Here is a 20325-nt window from a genome sequence, read left to right as displayed (position 1 = left end):
ACCAATAGAAACAACGATGCTCCACCCATCAGACGCCTGTTTCCCCCACCCCCAAAAACGCTTCGGCGCCGAAGGGCGTGTCCAGGCAGTGGGGCGGGACAGAGCGCCCGGCTCACGACGTCCAATGAGGATGCAGGAATTGTGCTTGGGCGGGGCCAGGTGCGTGTTTGCAGCGGAGGCGCGGGCTGCGGGAAAATGGCCGCTCGGCCGCGGCGGCACCGTTTGCGATCTGCAAAGCTTCCGCGGGGTGACTTTTGTGACGGCGCTAAGAAGACAACTGACGAATCTTGTACGACTTCTATGGAGTGGGACACGCAGGTAGTGAACGGATCCTCGCCGCTTGGCCCCGCGGGCCTGGGTGCGGAGAAGCTGCCATCCGGCCCGCGGCTGCCGTCGTGGCTGCAGCCCGAGAGGTGCGCCGTGTTCCAATGCGCACAGTGCCACGCCGTGCTCGCTGACTCTGTGCACCTCGCCTGGGACCTGTCGCGGTCCCTCGGAGCCGTGGTCTTCTCCAGTGAGTGGGGGCGGAGCCTGAGGGAGGTGGAGGAGGGCCAGAGTGGGGGTTCCCTCTCTCTCACGGGATGGTCCAGAGCGGGTGGTGAAAACTGCGGGGTGAAGATTTGGAAGGAAATTAACCCCACTGCCTGGCAGGGGTGGTGGCAACTTTTCATGATTTTTGTGGCCACGATGAGTCTACCTGTAGCGGGTAGGTTTTCCCTTTCAAGGCTTCACAGGTACTCCATCTGACCCCTGTTTGTCTTCTTAGGAGTCACAAATAACGTGGTTTTGGACGCTCCCTTTCTAGTTGGCATTGAAGGTTTGCTCAAAGGCAGGTATGTACTGAGATCTCGATTGGTTTCTAGTCCCTCAGTAAGACTGAGGAACCTAGAACCGACATGTAGAAGGGGAAAATAGTTCTTATTTGCGCTAGAGGAAAACTTTATTCAGTCCTTACGCTGTTTGAAGGATGTTTCTTTTACCTGTTTGAGACTTGTAGGAACTCGATGTATTAATGAAATGGAAAGGTTGTGTTTGTGTGTAGATTTTAAGATCTTTCTGAGGGCCACATCTCTAGTGGCTTGTGCAAATGAAGTAAGGCTAAGAAAGTTGTGTCTAGTATGGGAAAAGGGAGAAAAGTACCTTTGCTGTGTAGTGAGAATCACTATAAAATACAATCCTTTGAAATAACTAGGACTTTTAAATTTGCATTTTACCTGGAGTTTGTAATAAGCCATGGTAGGACTAATTCTTTTGGAATCCAGGAAACTTGGGGAAGAACACAAGTTGAATGTTATGTACTTGAATACTGCGGGTAAACTTTGCATTTAGTCTGTGCTTTGATCTCCAAGTGACCATAAAATATTCAATGAATATAGTATTACAAGGCTCCTCAATTTTGAGTGTTGGCTTAACAGCAGAACATTCTGACCACAGTTCTGTTCAGTTTTAGGGTTAAATAAGGTACAGGAATTTTTAGTTGCTTTACTTAGTATACATGCCAGAGTGTCCTCTTTCCACCCAAAGGGTATAGGGTGAAAAAGAGTGGTGGCTTGCTTGGAATTGGGTCATTTGGGGCCAGACGCAGGAGCTCTCCAAATATCTTTCGTAGAATAGGATAATGCATCTAGACACATGCTGTCAAATACTGTAACCATTAGCCACATATAGCTGTTGAGCACTTAAAATATGGCCATCCTGAATTGAGAAATACTGTGAGTGCAAAATACACACTGGATTTTGAAACTTGATACAAAAAAATTAACAGTTTAAAAATATTTATGGGACGCCTGGGTGGCTCAGCGATTAAAGCGTCTGCCTTTGGCTCAGGGCATGATCCTGGAGTCCTGGGATCGAGTCCTACATCGGGCTCCCTGCATGGAGCCTGCTTCTCCCTCTGCCTGTGTCTCTGCCTCTCGCTCTGTCTCTCATGAATAAATAAAATCTTTAAAAAAGGGATCCCTGGGTGGCGCAGCGGTTTAGCGCCTGCCTTTGGCCCAGGGCGCGATCCTGGAGACCCGGGATCGAATCCCACGTCAGGCTCCCGGTGCATGGAGCCTGCTTCTCCCTCTGCCTGTGTCTCTGCCTCTCTCTCTCTCTCTGTGTGACTATCATAAATTAAAAAAAAAAAAAAAAATCTTTAAAAAAATAATAAAATAAATATTTATATGGTGAAATGATATTTTTGATATATTGGGTAGTATAAAATGTATGAAAACTAATTTCACCTGTTGCTTTTGAATTTGTTTTTAACAAGACTAATAGAAAATTTTAAATTACTTATGTGGCTCTCATTATGTCTCTGTTGGACAGTACTAATCTAGATAGTTTGTAAAACACTGGAGGGAAATTCTCATCTGTTTGTGTACTTTTAGAATTAGGAGAGCCATGGGATTTGGCAGGAAGAGATGTATTATCAGGAAATGGTTCAAGTGATTATGGAGGGTGAGAAGTCCCAAGAGCTGTATTTGGTAAGCTGGAAACACAGGAGAGTCAGTGGTTTAGACCTGGTCCAAGTCTTTGGGAGAGCCAAAATTGTAAGTTCCAATCCAAAAGCCAGAAGGCTCTACACCAGAGAAGAGCCTACATTTCAGTTCAAATTCAAAGGCAGGTAGTAAAAAATGGCTTAGCTTAAAGCAATTAGTCAAGAGGAGTTTCTCCTTACTCTCACCCTTTTTGTTCTATTCAGACCTTCAGTTAATTGTATGAAGGTCACTCAAATGGGGAAACTCTGCTTTCCTTAGTGTACTGATTCAAATATTAATCTCATTCAAAAACACTCTCACACGGGAATCCCTGGGTGGCGCAGCGGTTTGGCGCCTGCCTTTGGCCCAGGGCGCGATCCTGGAGACCCGGGATCGAATCCCACATCGGGCTCCCGGTGCATGGAGCCTGCTTCTCCCTCTCCCTCTGCCTCTGTCTCTGCCTCTCTCTCTCTCTCTGTGACTATCATAAATAAATAAAAAATTAAAATAAATAAAAATTAAAATTAAAAAAAAAACACTCTCACACATTCAGAGTGGGTACCATGTGGCCTAGTAAAGTGGACACATAAAATGTAACCATCACTTGTTAACCTGGCACCCACATGTATCTCCTAAAATTATAACTTAATCTCCAAATAAAGACAATAACAAGGGCAGCCCAGGTGGCTCAGTGGTTTGGCGCCGCATTCGGCCCAGGGCCTGATCCTGGAGACCGGGGATCGAGTCCCACATCAGGCTCCCTGCATGGAGCCTGCTTCTCCCTCTGCCTGTGTCTCTACCTCTGTGTGTGTGTGTGTGTGTGTGTGTGTGTGTGTGTGTCTCGTGAATAAATAAAATCTTAAAAAAAAAAGACAATAACAAGGTCATAATTCTAACATGTTACAACTATCCTACATACAACTGAAAACACACTAACTCCTTCTCTGGAAAAGGAAATAAAGTCCTTAAGTAATGTTTACATTTCTCCTTGATCTCTCATAACTTAAATACTGTGATACAAAATCAATAGTACTTAAAAATTTTTTAAAATACTTTATTATTGGGATCCCTGGGTGGCGCAGCGCTTTAGCGCCTGCCTTTGGCCCAGGGCGTGATCCTGGAGACCCAGGATCGAATCCCACGTCGGGCTCCCGGTGCATGGAGCCTGCTTCTCCCTCTGCCTGTGTCTCTGCCTCTCTCTCTCTCTCTGTGTGTGACTATCATAAATGAATAAAAAAAAAATTAAAAAAAAAATAAATAAAATAAAATACTTTATTATTTATGAAAGACACAGAGAGAGGGGCAGAGACATAGGCAGAGGGAGGAGCGGGCTCCTTGCAGGGAGCCTGATGTGGGACTGGATTTTGATCCCCGGAGCTGGGATCACGTTTGAGCTGAAGGCAGATGCTCAACTGCTGAGCTACCCAGGTGTCCCTAAAATCAATAATACTTAAATAGAATGATATAGTATGATACAAAGTATGATCTTATTTATATAGTAAGGGAATAAGCGAAGAACAGAGATAAACCGACACACAGACCTACTCATAACAAAGCAAGGAAGAAATACTCATGATAGTTACAGTCCTCATTTCTGTAACCGGTCACCTGGTCAGAGCTGATATTTATAACTACCTTCTTCCACTACCCATCTGTATGCCTTATTCCTTTAGCAAACACTCTGCTAGTCATAGTTCTTTACCTGGTGTGGTAATGCAAATCTTCATTTTTGAAGGAATTGTGACCCATTAGACTAATATTCATTGAAATATTTTATATTGTACACATAAGCAGAATTTGGGAATTTTTTTTTTCACATTTTGCCCTGTGTCATATATTAGTATCTATCAGACATTTTTCTGTTGGTACTGTGCTTTGTCTGATACCATTATCCCTACATAGGAATTCATTCAAATTAATGCAACTTTATTTCATGGCTTTCTTTTTGGTTACCATATTCACAAAAATACAGTTCTACATGTGTGGAATAGGACTTAATTTACCAATTTGAGATGTTGTGTTGCTTGGGGTTTTTTTTATATCCATCGACAAGAAATATTTTTCTTTGTAGTCATGTGATTTTTATACTGTTAGTGCAGTTTTTCTGTATAGTGTATTATATTTATACAAATAATTTTTTCCCTTACCAAACCGCTTTAAAATTGTTTTCAGAGGGTGCCTGGCTGACTCAGTTGGAAGAGCATGCAATTCTTGATCTCAGGGTCATGAGTTTGAACCCCATATTGGGGACAGAGAATGAATGAATGAATGAATGAATACATACATACATACATACATACATATAGTTTTCAGTACATGCCTGATGAAACATAGTTAATTTTTTCTTAAAATATTTCTCTGCAGTATTTGGATATGTCTTATGTACCAGCAAATATGGTGAGTGACTTACCCAAGTGGTGTAACTAGAATCATTACCTATTTCCTCATCCAGTATCTTTCAGATAAAAGAAAAGGAAATTGGGCAGCCCAGATGGCTCAGTGGTTTAGTGCAGGCTTCAGCCCTCGGCCTGATCCTGGAGCCCTGGGATCGAGTCCCATGTCAGGCTCCCTGCATGGAGCCTGCTTCTCCCTCTGCCTACGTCTCTGCCTCTCTCTCTCTCTCTCTCTCTCTCTCTCTGTGTGTGTGTGTGTGTCTCTCATGAATAAATAAATAAAATCTTAAAAAAAAAAAAAGGAAAGGAAATAGATGACGTGCTAGAGTAATAGGATTTCTTTTCTTTTTTCTCTTTTGGCATTTTGTCTGGATTTTTTTTTTTTTTTACATATGCAAGAGAAAAATTCTGATTCGTGTTCTATTAATAAATTTTTTAAAAGGTTTTTTATTTATTTATTCATGATAGACAGAGAGAGAGAGAGAGAGGCAGAGACACAGGCAGAGGGAGAAGCAGGCTCCATGCAGGGAGCCTGATGTGGGACTTGATCCCCAGTCTCTAGGATCACACCCCGGGCTGGAGGTGGCACTAAACCACTAGGCCACTGGGGCTGCCCAATAAATTGTTTAGTAAACCCCAACTTGATTATTTTTCTCAATTTAGAAAGTGGTTTAATGGTAGCTAATTTATATGGTCATGTGTAGTTTTATATGTTTAAATGTTAATATGATTAGTTAGCTCTTTTTCTGCTTTTCAAATGTGGATTATACTATAAGTGACAGTTGGACATCCATAAGAATCTAGGATGTAATTATATTGAAGGCTGAGTTAACCTTTCTTGAATATGATGCCATTTCTTCGGTTTCAGTCCTATTAAAGCGCAGTTTTTAGGAGAACTGGTTTCAGAGACTGGTTATTTTATACTTCTTCTCTGATTTTCATACCCACATTCTGTTTTTCATTCCAGCACTTACAACCTTTTATTCTGTAATTCCTGTGGTGTTCCCATTGGTTTCCATTTGTATTCTACCCATGCTGCTCTGGCTGCCTTGAGAGGTCACTTTTGCCTTTCCAGTGATGAAATGGTATGGTGAGTAGACTTAAATATTCTTTATCAAATACATTTTTTAAAAAAAATCTATGCACGAAAGACAGAGAGAGAGAGTGAGAGAGGCAGAGACATAGGCAGAGGGAAAAGCAAACTCCACACAAGGAGCCCGATGTGGGACTCTGATCCCAGACCCCAGGTTTATACCCTGAGCCGAAGGCAAACTCTCAACTTCTGAGCCACCCAGGCATCCTTATCAATACATTTTATTTTTATTTTTTAAAGATTTTATTTATTTATTCATGGGATACACACACAGAGAGAGAGAGAGAGAGAGAGAGAGAGAGAGGCAGAGACACAGGCAGAGGGAGAAGCAGGCTCCATGCAGGGAGCCTGACGTAGGACTCGATCCCGGGACTCCAGGATCACACCCTGGGCCGAAGGCAGGCGCTAAACTGCTGAGCCACCCAGGCGTCCCTTCATTCATTCATTCATTCATTCATTTATAAGAATTTTTTTTTAAAGATTTTTATTTATTCATGAGAGACACAGAGAGAGAGAGACAGAGACAGAGACACAGGCAGAGGGAGAAGCAGACTCCATGACATGGGACTCGATCCCAGGTCTCCAGGATCAGGCCCTGAGCTGAAGGTGGCACTAAACCGCTGAGCCACCTGGGCTGCCCTCAAATACATTTTATTTTATTTTATTTTATTTTATTTTATTTTATTTTATTTTATATTTTATTTTATTTTATTTTATTTTATTTTATTTTATTTTATTTTATTTTATTTTTTTATACATTTTTATTTATTTATGATAGTCACAGACACAGAGAGAGAGAGGCAGAGAGACAGGCAGAGAGAGAGATACAGGCTCCATGCACCGGAGCCCGACGTGGGATTCGATCCCGGGTCTCCAGGATCGCACCCTGGGCCAAAGGCAGGCGGCAAACTGCTGCGCCACCCAGGGATCCCCCTCAAATACATTTTAAAAGAGCTTCTAGAAAAGGCAGAATACTTGTACCAAAAAAGTGCTACAGCAAGGCACTATTACTCAAAAAGAAGGTCAGTTGGGCCAAAATATAGTTCATGACATTATGCTCATTTTAGATGTCTTAGATGTTTTAATAAGCATACCATGGGATAAATGAGAGGGTGTTCTTTTGTTACAGAAATTTCTGGAACGTAGGTTTTTGCAAAATAATATTGTAATAGATACTGGGCTTGTGCCCAGCCCCTATTTTTTTTCCCCATAGAGTGGGACCTTGTGGCCATGTTTTTTATCATGTGTGATACTACTCCCAGGTGATGGGATCAAGAATGAATATTTGACCTAAGCTAAGCCAGTTAGGCTTTCTACTCTAGGAATTTGAAATAAGGACCCAGAGACACTGGTCACTTGTAGATGGTACTGGTCTCAAGTTGGGAAATGAAAGCTCTAGGTTTAAGGTAGCTATTTTCTGTATTATGCATGTAGATGCAGTGAAATCTTGTCTGCAGAAAAGAATAAAGCAGATAGATACCCCAAAAAAGTAAAAAATAATGACGTGGCCTAATAGATAATGTACTGTACTTCTTGTTCCTCTTATGTAGTACTTAGATATTTATCTTCCTACTACTACTGTCACTTGAGCTTTTTTGTTTTTTATTTTTTTATATTTTAAAAATTTTATCTATTTATTCATTAGAGCCACACACAGAGAGAGAGGGGCAGAGATACAGGCAGAGGGAGAAGCAGGCTCCATGCAGGGAGCCTGATGTGGGACTCGATCCCAGGACTTCAGGATCACACCCTGGGCCAAAGGCAGGCGCTAAACTGCTAAGCCACCCATGGATCCCCAGCTTTTTTCTTTTCTATGACAAACTGAAATATCTATCATAGTTTTTACTTGACCATTAAAAACAAAAACAGGGATTGATGACCTAGTTTGTGCCAAGCATTATTCTTACCTCACTGAGTCCTTTTTTTTTTTTTTAAAGATTTTATTTATTTATTCATGAGAGACACAGACAGAGAGAGGGGCAGAGACACAGGCAGAGAAGAAGCAGGCTCCATGCAGGGAGCCCGATGTGGGACTCGATCCTGGATCCCACGACCACAACCTGAGCCAAAGGCAGGCACCCAACCGCTGAGCCACCCAGGCATCCCTCACTGAGTCCTTTATATGAGAAAACTGGGACTCAGGTGGAGAGCTAAGATTTTCATCTGTGTCTTAACTCCAAAGCTCATTTTTGTTTCATTAAACATTTTCTCTAATGTGCTTAGATCAGTGTTTCTAGCTGAGCTATATATGACTAAATAATAAAACTCATAAATAACAATGGTCCTTTTTCATTCATAAGGTTGTTCAAAGTGTATTAGGTATACTCTTTGTTCTTCACTGCAATTTTTTCTTTCACTGCAGATTTTCAACAGGAAATGTACTTGAATGGGATTGATAATTTATCAATTTCTAATTTTCTCTTAAATAATTTCTAGAATTAAGTTTAAAGAGGGGAAAAATATTTTTTGTTTTTGAAATATAAAGTTTATTTTTAATTTAAATTCAATTAACATAATGTATTATTGGTTTCAGGGGTAGAATTTAGTGGTTCATCAGTTGCATCCATCACCCAGTTACCCCATCCCCCCACTCCCCTCTTCTCCAGCAACCCTTAGTTTGTTACCTATGATTAAGAGTTTCTTGGGAATCTCTGGGTGGCTCAGTTTTTTAGCGCCTGTCTTTGGCCCAGGGCGTGATCCCGGAGTCCCGGGATCGAGTCCCACGTCTGGCGCCCTGCATGGAGCCTGCTTCTCTCCCTGCCTGTGTCTCTGCCTCTATCTGTGTGTCTCATGAATAAATAAATAAAACCTTTAAAAAGAAGAAGAAGAAGAAGAAAACCTTACTGACAGTGGCTTCAATAAGTAAGGGGTGGAGTGATTGGCCACTCCAGGAGTCTTCTAGTGGCTCAGCCACAATTGGGCTCTGGATCAGCATCTCTGGTTCTCTTGGTCTTTTTCTCTTGGCTGCTGCTGCAAACATAAGCATTGCATCCATGGACAATAGCATCTCCAACCAGAAGGAAGCGGATATGGGAAGTGGGAACACAGGGAATGGTCTCTATTTTATCATCAGAAATGTCCTTATTATTGGCCAGAACTATGTAACATGATTGCCTTAAGGTAGGAAAGCAGATATGTGTCAGGAGGGAATAAGATTGCCACACTTGGTTTAGAACAGTTATGATTCATCTCCTGGGACTGAGCATACTCCTGTCCTAAACAAAATCTGGGTTCTGTTGCAAGAAAGAAGTTAGGAATGGCTACTGGGTAGGCAAACAACAGTGTTTGTTACCATATGATTACTTTTCTTCTAACTGCTATACAGTTTAGTTATTCATAGGACCCTTGTTTTTGTGTTTAGTTTGTTGTGGGATAATTTTGTCTTATGTATTCCCGGCTGGCAGGGGGAGGATGAGACGGTCTCTAATGATTTCTTAACTGAGAATTTGTTTTTCCTACAAAATGCAATACAGATGTTGAAACAAATCTGTAAGAAGGTTGTCTTTGCCTGACATTGCTTTAGAGGACAAGTTTGGTTCATTGATCATCTTAACTGATACTAATATTTTCTCTGTATATTTTCTATCCAGCTATCTCTTAAAAACAAAAGCCATAGTAAATGCATCTGAGATGGATATTGACAACTTGTCTCTACCAGAAAAGGTTGCAGAGGTAAAATTTCATGGTGGTTGTATGTTTAATATAGGCATACCTCAGAGATATTGTGGGTTCAGTTCCAGACCACTTCAATAAAACAAATACCATAATAAAAACAAGTCAAATTATTATTTTGGTTTCCCACCATATATAAAAGTTATGTTTACACTATACTGTAGTCTATTTAAGTGTCTAAAATAATGTACATACCTTAATTAAAAAATACTTCATTGCTAAAAAAGCTGACCATCGTCTGAGCTTTCAGAAAGTTGTAATTGTTGATTAGTGATCACTCTAATAAATATAATAATATTGAAAAGTTTGAAATATTCTGAGAGTTGCCAAAATGTTACAGAGCCATGAAGTGAGCAAATGCTATTGGAAAAACGATGCCAATAGACTTTCTCCCACAAGGTTGCCACAAACCTTCAGCTTATAGAAAACATGGATCTTTGTGATGAAGCAAAGCACAATAAAATGAGGTATGCCTGTATAGACAACTCCTGGCAGTTTATTCCAGTGAATTTGGTGGTGATGACATGGTGTAATACTCCAATAATCCTTTATACCTGGTTTGGCATTTCTTATTGAATTTGTGACACAAAGCCAAATATTGTAAGGTCCAGTTCAGGAGGAGGAAGAAAGCTGCTTAGATCCTGTATTTCCTATACTACGCTCCTCTGCTGGGAATGGATATTGGACCTTTCATAGATCTGTCCTTTTTTTCTCTCTTTTTTAAAGATTTTATTTTTACTTTTAAATTTTAAAAAAAGATTTTATATATTTATTCATGAGAGACACGGAGAGAGAGAGGCAGAGAGATATAGGCAGAAGGGAGCAGACTCCTTGCGGGGAGCTGGAAATGGTACTTGATCCCAGGATCCTGGGATCACGACCTGAGCCAAAGGCAGATGCTCAACCACTGAGCCACCCAGGTGCCCCTAAAGATTTTATTTTTAAATAATTGGCACCCAGCGTGGGGCTTGAATTTATAACCCCAAATCAAGAGTCACAGGCTCCTCCAAAGGAGCCAACTTGGTACCCCAGATCTGTCCTTTCCATAGCACTTCTTGTTTAGATGTCTCAGGAAAGAGTGGTGAAACAATCATTAGGAATTCTTATTTAAATGAGTTTTCTAGCTGTTGATGGTTTTGAAGTTGAAAAAAGCAACTTTGTTTCGGTAGCTTACTGATGCATTCTGAGTGGAAATTTGGCTATAACTTTACTTAAGCTCAGAAGACCAACCTGAGAATTTATCATTCATTTTGTTTTTAGTATTGTTAATATATTACTCCTTGCTAATTATACATTTTGTAACCGGTGGTGTTTTTTGTTTTTGTTTTTTTAAAGTTTAAGTATCTTTTAGGACAAGGAAAGAGTGATTTTTGAGGGTGTTGTTCTGCATAGCTAACTAAGCTTATGAAACCATGCTCTAAGCAAGGTGTTGGCAACTTTTTCTATAAAGGACCAGATGACAAATATTTTAAGCTTTGTGACCATTCTCAAGTGCTCAACTGTACCATTGTAGTACAGAAGCAGCCACAGTATTATAAACAAGTGGGTGTGGCTGTGTTGCAGCAAAACTTGATATAAATGGGCAGTCACAGTTAGCTAACCTTTGCTCTAAGCAACAAAGTTGATGAGAGGGGTCAGTAACTTTTCACTCCTGTGGGAGATAACTTCGGGAATGGCAGCCAGAGGAGCTCCATGGACCTCCTTCCCCCACCCCCAGCAAAACTTCCATAACTGAATAAAATTACAAAAAACCCCAACCATTTTAAGTCTGTAGGAAATGTTCTTCAAGGAATAAAGCAAATGAAGAGATACTTACTTTAGAAAATGTACTTAGGGCAGCCCAGGTAGCTCAGCAGTTTAGCGCCGCCTTCAGCCCAGGGCGTGATTCTGGGGTCCGGGATCGAGTCCCACATCGATCCCACATCGAGCCTGCTTCTCCCTCTGCCTGTGTCTCTGCCTCTCTCTCTCTCTCTCTCTCTGTGTGTGTGTGTGTGTGTGTCTCATGAATAAATAAATAAAATCTTAAAAAAAAAAACATATTTAACCTCAATAAGAACAGTGAAAGCCTGTGGTATTTGTGCCACAGCCTGCTCGCTCCCTCTCATACCTCTCTACCTTAGAGAGAGGGCAGGAGGCTCTATCTGGGCTGCTGTAGCCAAGAACACAGGGATCCTTTTTGCCGTAGCTCTCAGTTGAGGGCTGTGATATCTTCCAGGAGTGGCAGGCATCAGTAATTCTCATCAAAAGCTCTATTCCAGTCAAAAATGGCCATTTGTAGGTACAGGTTCTATCAAAGGCACAGCAAGCTAAGTATTAGGAACCCATTCACTCTTGCCCCAGCTTGCATGTAGAGCAGAGGTCTCACACTGGCCGAGGTAAGCCAAGAAGATGAGAAGTGGCATCTATACCCAGCACTCTGCTTGTAAAGTAAGGGTGTCATTCCAAGAGACACTGGCCCCTAGGTTGGGAGGAGCTGGGCTAAGAGGCAGATTGTAAAAACAGAACTCCAAAGTGCCCCCCTCCCCTACCACTCAAGGGAACTGACTTTATTTGAAACAAAGCTTGGGGACATTCAAGTCTAAGAGTACAGTCCAAAACGGACATTTTGAGGTAAGCAATTAAGAGGAAGCTGGTAGTTCCATGAGAGCAATAAGCTAAACCATAGATTAGTTAGAAGTTTACCAGATAGAATCAGAGAATACACAGCTAAGAAGAGCTCCCCTGGGATCAGAACAACAACAAAAAGACTGGCTACCAGTCTTTTAAAAGACTAACCTACAAAGGTGGGGCCTGAATTTAATTGGATTAGACTGATGAACAATTTATGTCCCAGGGCATTGTCAAAACCTGGAGAGCAATCAGCCCAGGAACTAGGGAAGGCTGGGGTATGATGCCAGCAGAGGCTGACAGCCTGACATTGACCAAGGCAACATTGAAAGACAGCTTGCTGAACCCACTGTCCTCTAGGTGACCGCACCTGCCCAAGGCTTTGTTCTCTGTGGACTGGCAGCATGGTCTCCTACGGTGGGGGAAGTAGATAGCAGTGAAATAGTCTAGCCAGCTCACTAAAACAGATAAATAAAGGACAATAAGAAGCTGAAGAGTGGGTGTTTAGTATCCACAGTTGGCTATATTACTTAAAATGTCCAGTTTGTGGGGCACCTTGGCTGGCTCAGTTGGTGGAGTGTGTGACTGTTGATCTCTGGCTTGTGAGCTCGAGCCCCATGTTGGGTGTGGAGATTACTGAAAAAAAAATCTAAAAAAAAAAAGATGTCCAGTTTGCAACAAAAAAACGAGAAAACACTCAAAGAAGAAAGTATAACTTATAAATAGGATAAAAAGCAGGCATCTAAAACTGCCTAGGAAAGGGCCCAGATGTTAGACTTAGCAGACAAAGCCTTTGAAGCAGCCACTATAAATGTCCAAAAAACTAAAGGAAACTGCTTAAAGAAGTCAAGGAAGGTATGATGACAATATCTCATCAAATAGAGGATATCCCCAAAGAGTTAGAAATAGGTTGGAAATCCTGGAGTTGAAAAGTACAATAACAACAACAAAAAAAGGTACAATAACTAAAATAACAAACTCACTAGAGGGGCCCAAGAACAGATTTGAGCTGCCCAAAGAATCAGCAAATTGAAGACAAATTGATGAGACTGAAGGGAAAAAATGCAGGAAAGTGAACTGAAGAGACCTCTTCGACACGATCAGGCATACCTAAACATTTTTTGGTAAAGAGAATAAATACCAAAAGGAGTACAGAGAAGTAGAAAAGATATTCAAAGAAATAATAGTAGAAAAATCCCCAAATTTGATGAAAAACCTGAATTTACATATCCAAAACCTCAATAAGTCCACATAGGATAAACACAGAAGAGATAATACCCCAATACATCATAGTAAAAATGAGGAGAGTAAACAATCTTGAAGGCAACAGAGAAATGATTCACCACATCCAATGGTACTGCAATTAGACTGGGAGGCTCTAGGGATGCCAGGGTGGCTCAGCAGTTGAGCATCTGCCTTTGGTTCAGGGTGTGGTCCCAGGGTCCTAGTATCGAGTCCCACATTGGGCTCCCTGCTTGGAGCTGGCTTCTCCCTCTGACTGTCTCTGCCTCTCTCTCTCTCTCTCTCTCTCTTTATCTCTGATGAATAAATAAATAAAATCTAAAAAAAGGGGGGGGGCTCTAGAGTTACTTCTTTAATTTAAGCAGCATTTTTTTTTTAAGATTTTATTTATTTATTCATGAGAGACAGAGAGGCAGAGACTTAGGCAGAGAGAGATGCAGGCTCAATGCTGGGAGTCCGGTGTGGGACTCAGTCCCAGCACTCGAGGATCATGCCCTGAACCAAAGGCAGAAGCTCAACTGCTGAGCCACTCAGGCGTCCCTAAGCAGCATTTCCTAATGAATTTGGATTATTCTTGTGTCTTAAATGATAATATAAAGCATATTTTATGGATGGTGCAAATTATGTTCAAATTATGGTTTGTTTGTTGTTGATGGTGTTGTTAACCCGTCTTCAACAGAAGGTTGTTATCCATAATTCTGTATTCCAGGATAACTTTATTTACTAAGCTGAATAATACCATTAAGTTTGGTTCCTGATAGAGCTATTCTTAGGTGAAAGAACTTGTCAAAAATAACCTAATTACCACAAACACAAGTACCTAACCCAACAACCAGGGCTACTTTTGAAGACAGGCATTTGTTACTGTGAACAAAGAAAAAAAAGTTAGATTCTTGCCCCTAGAAAAGGAGAGGAAGAGTAGTTGAGGCTCTTCTCCACAAGCTTTCTTACCCCACCTTCTTCTTGTCTTCCTTCCTTCCCAGTATTTGGCACTTAAACCTGGCGATAAGGGGTAGGAAGGAGGGAGGAGGAGAAGCAGTGATGCTCAGCAGTGGCTGGTCTTTTTTTCACATGAAACTTTGTATCTGAGGATCTTACTGCGCACTTGAGGTTTGTTGCATAAAGTTCTTTCAGAAATAGGGCAGCCCTGGTGGTTTAGCGGTTTAGTGCCGCCTTCAGCCTAGGGCGTGATCCTGGAGACCAGGGATTGAGTCCCACGTCGGGCTCCCTGCATGGAGCCTGCTTCTCCCTCTGCCTGTGTTTCTGCCTCTCTCTCTCTCTAATAAATAAATAAAATCTAAAAAAAAAAAAAAAGAAAGAAAGAAATAGGACAAGCATATTTATGTAATGTGTTGAGACATTACCAGCTATCAACCACTGGTTTAAATTTGAAGTGGCTTCTAAAATCATCAAAATAAGTATTAAGCTCAAGATGCCCTGATACTGATTTATTTTTCTTCCCAGCTGAAAGAGAAGATAATGTTAACACATACTCGTTTATATTCACTGATGAAGATTCTGAAGGAAGGAACTCCTGACCAGCCCAAGCCAGAAAACTGATCCAGGATTAAAGCTTAACTAGGTTCAGGTCTTATTGCTGTCTTCATCAACAGGAGTTCTCAAGGAAGAAAGATTGGCTAAGAAGAGATGTGAACTCTATTCTCACCTTGAGGCTGATTTTCCAAATGATTTGTGAAGCTTTGTCTAGAAAATGAGAAACAAAGGAAACCCCTACCCAGGTTTCATAGCTATTTGCCTTAAGAACTTATTTTAGCTTATCAATTTCATAAATGTTTGTTTCTGAATACATATTTTACTGCAAATGTAGGTTAAGAGGCAGTGTCCTGCAAATGGTCTGATATAAAGATGCACGGCTGTTATGAAAACAGAGTTGTATTTCATGTTGACTACTTTATTCCTACATGGAGCAGTTGTGATAATGAAGACAGAAAACATTTTCTTTCTTACATGCAATATAGGTACAAACATACTCTGTAGGTAATATTCAGTAAGTTAACTGGAAAATATACAATTTATCTTTCTCTTTTTATTTCTAAACTGAGCCTACCCAGGTAATAATGAGAGAAATGATAAAACATTCACCAAAATGCTGTTTTTTTCATATTTTGCTTTATATACCACTTACACTCAGTACCTTGTCATATTATTCATTTAATAAAAGTCTACTAACTTTGGGGATAAAAGGTAAGCAAAAAGAGCCACTCTCTATCTGCACAGAGCTTTTAATCTCATTAGAGGTGGACGTTTAAATAACCACATGAATACATGTGAAATTATTACTATAGTAAAGGTTTTGAAGAAAAGAGACCTAGAGCTACCAGCACATGAAGCAGCTACCGGACCCCTGGGGTTGGAAAGGCTGCTCTGAGGAAGTGGGATTTCAGCAGTGGTCTGAAAGACTAGGAGTTAATTAGGGAATGGAGGGGGACCCATGGAGAAGCCCTTAAAAGAAGGCCTGCAGGAGGTGAACTAGTGGCCAGAAACCAGAGGGTACAAGGACTTATTGGATGATGTTGTTGTTGAAGATTTTATCGATTTATTCATGAGAGACATAGACACAGGCAGAGGGAGAAGCAGGCTCCCTATGTGGAGCTGGATGCAGGACTCCATCTGGGACCCCCCAGATCACACCCTGAGCTGAAGGCAGATGCTCCTCTGCTGAGCCATTCAGATGCCCCCCTGGATGTTTGTTTTTATCCCAAGAACAATGGAAGCCTTGGTTTCACTTTTGTAGAACCTTGCTATGGTTAGTGTCTTGTGGAGAAGGGGTTTATAGGGGCAGAAAAGCAAGCAGACTACTGAGGGGCTGGCAAGAGCCCAATCCAGACAAGAAACAGCCAAGTGGTGGTGTCTAGAAAAGTTGACTTGGTTCAGATGTAGCTGGCAGCCATTTTTAAAGTTCTTTCCATTCTTTCTACTTTATATTGCATAAAGCCATTTCCCTTTAAAAATATTTTAAACAAGAAAATTCTGATTTGCTCTATGCTTTTGAGTTGCAAAATTTGATTCCATAAATAAGGGTGAAATCTTTGGCAACAACTAGTACCAGAGGGAACCTGAGTGGCTCAGTGGTTAAGTGTCTCCCTTCGACTCGGGTGATCTCAGGGTCCTGGGATCGAGTCCTGCATCGGGCTCCCTATAGGGAGCCTGCTTCTCCCTCTGCCTATGTCTCTGTTTCTGTGTCTATCATGAATAAATAAATAAATAAAATCTTAAAAAGAAAAAAATACTAGAAAAACGCGTATTTTCTAAATGGACCTAATAAATCAATACTATATTAAATCATCCTGGGATTTTTTTTTGTGTGGGTATGTTCTTATGTAGCTATTTTTCGTAACCTCTGGACTTGCTGATTTGGCAGAGTTCAATAGAAAATTACATGCTTGACATGTGCCTTTGGCTCAGGTCATGATCTCAGGGTCCTGGGATTGAGCCCCATCTCCGGCTCCCTGCTCAGCTGGGAGCCTGCTTTTCCCTCTCCCCGCTGCTCATGCTTTCTCTGGCATGCTCTCTCTCAAATCTAAAAAAAAAAAAAAAAAAAAAGTAAATGTTTAAACTTAACATCAAATTAAGCTGGCTGGCTTTAGATATTTTCCCCCTAAATACAAATTACAGTAATGCTTACTATAGAAAAAAAATGCAGATATAAATAGAAAATAAAGGGTGCAAAGTACACTTCCCTTTCCATCTTTGAGAGGCTTAGGATAGCATGCTGGGAAGCTCTAGAGCCAAATTATTTATATTCACATTGTGTTTTGGATCTTACTAGCCATGAACATGAAGAATTTACTTCAACACTTCTTGTAAAATAGGGATTAAAACTAGGGCTGGTTTTGGGGTGCCTGGGTGGCTCAGTTGGTTAAGCATCTCCCTTCAGCTCAGGTAGGTCATGATTTCAAGGTCCTGGGATCGAGCCCTACATTGCATCAGGCTTCTTGCTTTGCTTTCTGGCTCTGTCAAATAAATAAAATCTTAAAAAACAAAACAAAAAACTAGGGTTGGTTTTTTCCTTTTGGGGAGGACGGCATCCACAGGCATTCAGAATGGTCCCAGCATTTGACATACTATCAAAGGCTGTCCTACAATACAGCCTCCAACAAAACTAGGCTGGTGATAGAATCACCCTGGTGATAGAATCGTTTACCTTTATACCAGGAAGATTGGGAAAGCCCCCAAATTCACATGTAGCATGTGCCTAGGCTGACTTTAAGAAGTACATGCTGTGAGACCTGCAATTCTTATTAGGTTCTCTACAATGAGAAAATGTGTCAGCAGGGCCTAGGGTGGCGGTTCCATGTGTGTGTTCATGATGGGATCAAGTATGCTTTCCTTATTGAAGAGCAGAATATCATTGTGAAAGTGTTGAAAGCACAAGCACAGCGTCAGAAAGCTAAATTAAAAACTGAAGCTTGGGGCAGCCCGGGTGGCTCAGCGGTTTAGCGCTGCCTTCAGCCCACGGCCAGATTCTGGAGACTTGGGATCGAGTCCCATGTCAGGCTCCCTGCATGGAGCCTGCTTCTCCCTCTGCCTTTGTCTCTGCCTCTGTGTCTCTCATGAATAAATCTTTTTTTAAAAAATGAAGCTTTTTTGAGAAATTCAGGCTTATTCTGTTTAAAAGAAAAAAAAAAAAAGCCAGGGGTGCCTGGTTGGCTTAGAAGACCATGTGATTCTTGATCTCCAGCCCCCACAATGACTGAAGGGATTACTTAAATAAATCTTTAAAAAACAGCGAGGGCTGTAGTGAAGATTCAATAAATTAAGAAATACATCTAATGTAATTACAGCAGTGCTTAGCACATACTAGGTGCTCAAAAGATATCTTTATGCATGTGGATGTTCATGTATTAGACATAAAACAAAGCTTTATCTTTCAGTATTCTGCAACCTGCTTTTCACACAATAAATATCACAACTTTCCACACCAGCCCATATGCAAACTATTTTATTTAAGACCTGTATGATTCAGTGATGTGAATGTATCCAAACCTAACCATTCTTGTATTTGACCCTTGTACCTATCTTTGCAAATCTGTACTGGTATTTCTGTAAGAGTGAGTCCTAAAGTGGGAAAGTCAAAGGCATGTATGTGCATTTACAGTCTTGATTTTATGTCTCCCATAAATGTTACACTGATATTCTAAATGGTGGGCTTTTTAATTCCCCTTTTAAAGGACTCTTTGGGTGGTATAAGAGTTCCTATGAGGGACGCCTAGGTGGCTCAACGGTGGAGTGCTTGCTTTCATACCCAGGGTGTGATCCTGGTGTCCTGGGGTTGAGTCCCACATCGGGCCCCCTGCATGGAGCCTGCCTCTCTCTCTGTCTCCCACGAATAAATAAAATCTTAAAAAAAAAAAAAAGTTCCTATGAAAGTCTAACAAACATCAATGATTTATATTAAGATACTGTCTACTTTGCTTCAATGTGAAACCATTTAGCATTGTATATATGTTGAATACAGTATTTTCAAAATTCTGTAGTCATAAGAATAAAACTGCATATTGAAATTCCTGAGTTGTAAACTTTTAAGCTCCTGAGTTAACAGTAAAGACTATCTCCATTTTTGTAACCCTAACATCTAGCACAGTACCTGGGATTGGAGTATATCAGTGTGTGCTAAATGAATGGTCATAAATCACAGGGAGAACTATTAGATTAGTGATTATACCACAAAAATGACGTAGCTTAGCTTCTTCTCCATTTGAGGATAGCCAATCCCAAGGAAGTTTAGAAGATCTGTTTGTTTTTTTTTTTTTTTTAAGTAGGTTCCACCCCCAGAGTGGAGCTTACTCACAACCCTGAGATCAAGACCTGAGCTGAAATCAAGTGTCAGATGCTTAACTGACTCAGCCGCACAGGCTACCACCCAAGGATCTCCGTGTTAATAAGCCTCTTTAATTAATTTAGCTAATATTTAAATATTCAATGTAAAAGCATTTAAAATGCTTTATATTATTTCAGATAGGAAGGATTCCCTGCAGTGGTTTTATTAGTACTATTACTGTACTTAGCTATTTCCTTACCAGAAACTAAACATTTTGCTAATTACCTAGCATAAGGTTGGCTCTAAAGGTGGGAATACCTAAGTTTAAATGGAATGCCTCTTTGTTCAGATGGCTGCCAGTTTCCTTGGACTACAGCAGAAACTGCTACAACTTGGTATCAACACCCAAATCTTTGGTCTTTTCTGCTATCTGGAGCCTACCTCAGTCCAGGTCTCTGCCTTGGCTCTTCCCATCTCAGTAACTTACTGCATGATTAGAAATTACCCAATCCAAGTAATGAGTAACACAGTGAAGTTTCAGTGCATTCTCAGCCCATGCTGCTTTATTGCCAAAAAAAAATATATATATATATATGTATGTAAATATACACACACACACACAGGTGCAGAGTTTCCAACTTGTACAGCAGTCCCCTTTTACATCAAAGAATAAAATTTCTGAAATCCCAAGGATGCATAGATTAAAAAGCTGCCTTTTGTAATACTTATAAACATTCAATGAAATTCTTTTTAACATTATGTACCAATGGTGTAGTGAAAAAATGCAGAACAGCAAGTACAAACAGCAACAACTGTACTTATAGGACAATAAATAAAAACAGGTGAATCACACTGTGACTCTGTAAGCGATGAGTGTTTTTTTTTTTTTTTTCCCCCTCGATGGGTGGTTTTAAGGGAAGTGCCAAGACTATCACTGTTAAGGACTGGTGATAATGTATTACTCAGAATACCATTCTTACCCCTGGAAAGAGGAAAATTGATGGCATGGCAAACTATCACCAAAGGAGATAAAACCTTTTGAAAATTGTCAGTAACCTTATAATTCTTTTGATT

General features: G+C 40.7%; 1 protein-coding gene and 1 pseudogene across 2 annotated transcripts; both read left to right on the top strand.

Annotated features, from left to right (window-relative positions):
- On the top strand, window positions 1–16775 carry OIP5 (Opa interacting protein 5). Of its 2 annotated transcripts, XM_055316602.1 has the most exons (5): window positions 1–514; window positions 767–833; window positions 5823–5945; window positions 9539–9620; window positions 14934–16775. In XM_055316602.1, exons 1-5 carry the CDS (start codon window positions 196–198, stop codon window positions 15027–15029), a joined length of 687 nt encoding a protein of 228 aa, XP_055172577.1. In that variant the 5' UTR covers window positions 1–195; the 3' UTR covers window positions 15030–16775. The 2 variants fall into 2 exon arrangements, with proteins under 2 accessions (XP_055172577.1, XP_055172575.1); XM_055316600.1 differs by lacking the exon at window positions 9539–9620 and having other exon boundaries at window positions 100–514; window positions 5823–5940.
- On the top strand, window positions 15922–19202 carry LOC129504113 (60S ribosomal protein L34-like; annotated as a pseudogene).
- Window positions 19203–20325: the final 1123 nt, after the last annotated feature.

The sequence above is a fragment of the Nyctereutes procyonoides genome, unplaced genomic scaffold (genome assembly GCF_905146905.1).
Source record: "Nyctereutes procyonoides isolate TBG_1078 unplaced genomic scaffold, NYPRO_anot_genome, whole genome shotgun sequence".
NCBI classification, from domain to species: Eukaryota; Metazoa; Chordata; class Mammalia; order Carnivora; family Canidae; genus Nyctereutes; species Nyctereutes procyonoides.
This window is presented reverse-complemented; position numbering and strand designations above follow the sequence as displayed.